This window comes from Anomaloglossus baeobatrachus, chromosome 5 (genome assembly GCF_048569485.1).
Source record: "Anomaloglossus baeobatrachus isolate aAnoBae1 chromosome 5, aAnoBae1.hap1, whole genome shotgun sequence".
Lineage (NCBI taxonomy): Eukaryota > Metazoa > Chordata > Amphibia > Anura > Aromobatidae > Anomaloglossus > Anomaloglossus baeobatrachus.
The window spans coordinates 465,937,958-465,943,491 of NC_134357.1; the positions used below are offsets into that span (position 1 = coordinate 465,937,958).

The window sequence follows — 5,534 nt, forward strand, 5'->3', positions numbered from 1 at the left end:
GTACCCGGACTACCCCAACATACGAGGGTCTGATCATTGCCCTACTACATTTTTTCCTACAGCCTTTTCATACATTTTCACTTGCTACTTTATGTTACTCAATGAGGAGCGAGTTTATAAAGCAAACAGGGGTAGTGCCACCATGAAGCTGAACCCCAAACGTGTCCACTTATGACCACGTAAGAGTCTGACGCACAGAGAATGGTAGGACAGTTACTATAATATTAGGAAATCCACTGTGACTATTGCAAAAAATAGCAGTGTGCTCGGAAAACAACAGCCGCACGCACGGCTGCTGCACTGAAGGCCACGCAGCTTATAGCCGATGCAAAGTCCCCGATGGCCAGCGCTCGCCGGCAGATCTAGGGCAGGTGTCGCTGACCTCATATAGGTCAATGTGCTGACGGCAGGGCTGGGGTAAGCCTTGGACCTTTCCATGCTGGATTAAGACATGTGCAGACAGTGACGTCACAAGGACGGGACATAAGGAAGAAGCTAATTATAACCCTGCCAGTATTACCTGGGGGAGGCCTCTGCAGACAGAATTCAGTGGGCCGGGATCACTAGCTGTAACCAGGATCTTCCTAACAGGCAACACGAGTTATTTCCCAAAAATCCTAAATTAAAGACGTTCTTCACTCTTCCAAATCAGATATTCCTCCCGTCTGTCAATTATTCAGTGAAGAGGCTTAGGAAAAGCTAAGTAACAACCAACATGACTTATTACAGCTTCTACTAAGGTAACCATCCAGCTTTCCCAGGCTGCTGAAAGGCAAATCCATCACTAAGCAGATTCTTATCCAGCTTTCCCAGGCTGCTGAAAGGCAAATCCATCACTAGGCAGATTCTTATCCAGCTTTCCCAGGCTGCTCAAAGGCAAATCCATCACTAGGCAGATTCTTATCCAGCTTTCCCAGGCTGCTGAAAGGCAAATCAATCACTAGGTAGATTCTCATCCAACTTTATAATGGTGCTGAAAGGCAAATCTATCACTAGGCAGATTCTTATCCAGCTTTCCCAGGCTGCTGAAAGGCAAATCTATCACTAGGCAGATTCTCATCCAACTTTATAATGGTGCTGAAAGGCAAATCTATCACTAGGCAGATTCTTATCCAGCTTTCCCAGGCTGCACAAAGGCAAATCCATCACTACACAGATTGCCATCCAGCTTTATAATGCTGCTGAAAGGCAAATCCATCACTAGGCAGATTCTTATCCAGCTTTCCCAGGCTGCACAAAGGCAAATCAATCACTAGGTAGATTCTCATCCAACTTTATAATGGTGCTGAAAGGCAAATCTATCACTATGCAGATTGTTCGCTTTCCCAGATTGACCAATGAATTTATCCCCCGCAGCAATGGAAACCCTGCACGTTTATGTAGGGCTACACCTGCGGTGCACATTGACTTGAAGATTTCCAGTTTCAAACTGCTGGTAACTACTACGACTATATTCCACAGACGTTGTCAGGACGCACAGCGCTGTGCTGTGCTTGTGCACTTTTTTGGAAGAAAGCAGCCAAGTTATTCTAATCCTTGCAAAACTCCTTCAATTTAGCCCTCCAGAGAAGAGGGTGGACACTAGAGGCTGCTCCAACTGTATGAGAGGCCCTGTGTGGGGTGTATCTACAGATCAGCTGATACGCACCCTGCACCTGTGTACAGTAGGACGAGCGGTGTGACGCCAGCAGCCGAGCCCATGCTGAGCTGGACAATGTGTATATGGCAGTTCTCGCCCCTATTACATAAGAAATGGGCACCTTTCTAGCAGCACACATCCGGCACCGCTGCTCTGCCTATATTTAGCCCTGACATACCTAGAGCCGGTGTTATGCAAGGAGAGCAAATAATAACAAGTGATACTATGTATCATGGAGGACGGCGGAGGGCACAGATGAGACGGGCGCAGGCGGCCAGCAATACCCCACAAACAGCTGCAACACTAGGGTCACCAGTAACTTACTGTACAGTGACCACCCACAACAAAAACACTTGTCCCCACAGGCACATACACTTTGCCTCTCCTCGAGCGGTCACCATTATGTACCCATCTCTACCTCAGCAGGTGCACCTACATGTACTCTCCATCACCCCATCACGTGCCCCATACACGCATCCTTCTCTATCCCCCACAGGAGCCCCTCACCACACCCACTCATCTAGTAAGTGCGTCCTCAATCTGTCAAGTGCCCACTCATAAATTTCTCTTCTCCATGTATTACCCCCATGTACTCTTCTCAACCCCTGCTAGATGCCCTCAATGTACCCTTCTCCTTCCTGCAAATGCTCACCCATATACCCTTCTCCTCCCAGGCAGATGCCGCTCCCCCAATGTACCCTTCTCCTCCCAGGCAGATGCCCCCCCTCCCCCCCATGTACCCTTCTCCTCCCAGGCAGATGCCGCCCCCCCCAATGTACCCTTCTCCTCCCAGGCAGATGCCGCCCCCCCAATGTACCCTTCTCCTCCCAGGCAGATGCCGCCCCCCCCAATGTACCCTTCTCCTCCCAGGCAGATGCCGCCCCCCCAATGTACCCTTCTCCTCCCAGGCAGATGCCGCCCCCTCCAATGTACCCTTCTCCTCCCAGGCAGATGCCGCCCCCCCCAATGTACCCTTCTCCTCCCAGGCAGATGCCGCCCCCTCCAATGTACCCTTCTCCTCCCAGGCAGATGCCGCCCCCTCCAATGTACCCTTCTCCTCCCAGGCAGATGCCGCCCCCCCCAATGTACCCTTCTCCTCCCAGGCAGATGCCGCCCCCCCCCCCCCCAATGTACCCTTCTCCTCCCAGGCAGATGCCGCCCCCCCCCCCAATGTACCCTTCTCCTCCCAGGCAGATGCCGCCCCCCCCCAATGTACCCTTCTCCTCCCAGGCAGATGCCGCCCCCCCCAATGTACCCTTCTCCTCCCAGGCAGATGCCGCCCCCCCCCCCCAATGTACCCTTCTCTCTCCCGGCAGATGCCCCCTCATGTACCCTTCTCTCTCCCGGCAGATGCCCCCCATGCACCCTTCTCTCTCCCGGCAGATGCCCCCTCATGTACCCTTCTCTCTCCCGGCAGATGCCCCCTCATGTACCCTTCTCTCTCCCGGCAGATGCCCCCTCATGTACCCTTCTCTCTCCCGGCAGATGCCCCCATGCACCCTTCTCTCTCCCGGCAGATGCCCCCCCATGCACCCTTCTCTCTCCCGGCAGATGCCCCCCCATGCACCCTTCTCTCTCCCGGCAGATGCCCCCCATGCACCCTTCTCTCTCCGGCAGATGCCCCCCATGCACCCTTCTCTCTCCCGGCAGATGCCCCCATGCACCCTTCTCCAGGGCAGACCCACCTCGAGTACCCTTCTCTCCCCAGGCAGATGCCCCCTCATGTACCCTTCTCTCCCCCGGCAGATGCCCCCTCATGTACCCTTCTCTCCCCGGCAGATGCCCCCTCATGTACCCTTCTCTCCCCCGGCAGAAGCCCCCTCATGTACCCTTCTCTCCCCGGCAGATGCCCCCTCATGTACCCTTCTCTCCCCCGGCAGATGCCCCCTCATGTACCCTTCTCTCCCCCGGCAGATGCCCCCTCATGTACCCTTCTCTCCCCCGGCAGATGCCCCCATGCACCCTTCTCTCTCCCAGCAGATGCCCCCATGCACCCTTCTCCAGGGCAGACCCACCTCGAGTACCCTTCTCTCCCCCGGCAGATGCCCCCTCATGTACCCTTCTCTCCCCCGGCAGATGCCCCCTCATGTACCCTTCTCTCCCCCGGCAGATGCCCCCTCATGTACCCTTCTCTCCCCCGGCAGAAGCCCCCTCATGTACCCTTCTCTCCCCCGGCAGATGCCCCCTCATGTACCCTTCTCTCCCCCGGCAGATGCCCCCCTCATGTACCCTTCTCTCCCCCGGCAGATGCCCCCTCATGTACCTTCTCTCCCCCGGCAGATGCCCCCTCATGTACCCTTCTCTCCCCCGGCAGATGCCCCCTCATGTACCCTTCTCTCCCCCGGCAGATGCCCCCTCATGTACCCTTCTCTCCCCCGGCAGATGCCCCCTCATGTACCCTTCTCTCCCCCGGCAGATGCCCCCTCATGTACCCTTCTCTCCCCCGGCAGATGCCCCCTCATGTACCCTTCTCTCTCCCGGCAGATGCCCCCTCATGTACCCTTCTCTCTCCCGGCAGATGCCCCCTCATGTACCCTTCTCTCTCCCGGCAGATGCCCCCTCATGTACCCTTCTCTCTCCCGGCAGATGCCCCCTCATGTACCCTTCTCTCTCCCGGCAGATGCCCCCCATGCACCCTTCTCTCTCCCGGCAGATGCCCCCTCATGTACCCTTCTCTCTCCCGGCAGATGCCCCCTCATGTACCCTTCTCTCTCCCGGCAGATGCCCCCTCATGTACCCTTCTCTCTCCCGGCAGATGCCCCCATGCACCCTTCTCTCTCCCGGCAGATGCCCCCCCATGCACCCTTCTCTCTCCCGGCAGATGCCCCCCATGCACCCTTCTCTCTCCCGGCAGATGCCCCCCATGCACCCTTCTCTCTCCCGGCAGATGCCCCCATGCACCCTTCTCCAGGGCAGACCCACCTCGAGTACCCTTCTCTCCCCAGGCAGATGCCCCCTCATGGACCCTTCTCTCCCCCGGCAGATGCCCCCATGCACCCTTCTCCAGGGCAGACCCACCTCGAGTACCCTTCTCTCCCCAGGCAGATGCCCCCTCATGGACCCTTCTCTCCCCCGGCAGATGCCCCCATGCACCCTTCTCCAGGGCAGACCCACCTCATGTACCCTTCTCTCCCCAGGCAGATGCCCCCTCATGTACCCTTCTCTCCCCCGGCAGATGCCCCCACGTACCCTTCTCAGCCCCGGTCCGGTGCCGCCTCCTCCCCTGCGGCAGGTGTCCGTACTACGCACCCTTCCCTTCTCTTCCCTCTCCATGTCCCCTCCTGCTTCCTTGGCACGTACCTTGCTCTTCACCTCCACGGTGCCCAGGGACCTGCTGCTGGTGCCCGTAGACCGGTGGCTCCGGTTCATGTTGCCGCTCTGAGCTCTCTCCTCTTGCCTCGCCGTCCACCTTGCGCCTGGAAGGTATTCCCGTGTGACACGGAGCCCGGGGCCGTTACGTCACCGCCCCACCTCTCGGTCGTCTGCGTCAATACCCCGCCCACTGCCCCATCCGCAGACCACGCCCACTACACGGCGAGCAGGACACCTGGAAAGGAGCGCAGCGTTGCGTAATGACGTCACCTCGGCCGGCTACCATGGAAACCACAACAAATGTGACAGCAAAGTGTTTGTAGAGGTGAGGACTCCTCCGTTCTGTGCGGGCTACATCTACCTGTATATAGGGACCAGTCCTCCTATATAGCGACATCTACCTGTATATAGGGACCAGTCCTCCTATATAGCGACATCTACCTGTATATAGGGACCAGTCCTCCTATATAGCGACATCTACCTGTATATAGGGAACAGTCCTCCATTATAGTCACATCTACCTGTATATAGGGACCAGTCCTCCTATATAGCGACATCTACCTGTGTATAGGGACCAGTCCTC

The 5,534-nt window shown here is 56.9% G+C and overlaps 1 protein-coding gene across 1 annotated transcript in view; it reads right to left on the reverse strand.

Annotated features, from left to right (window-relative positions):
- PARD6B (par-6 family cell polarity regulator beta) overlaps positions 1–5,095 on the reverse strand; it is a 27,979-nt gene extending 22,884 nt beyond the window's left edge. Inside the window, exon 1 of the mRNA XM_075350602.1 lies at positions 4,940–5,095. Within this exon, the coding sequence (XP_075206717.1) occupies positions 4,940–5,008 (69 nt within the window). The 5' untranslated portion in view covers positions 5,009–5,095. The remainder of the gene's footprint in view (positions 1–4,939) is intronic.
- Between the last annotated feature and the right edge of the window lie 439 nt (positions 5,096–5,534).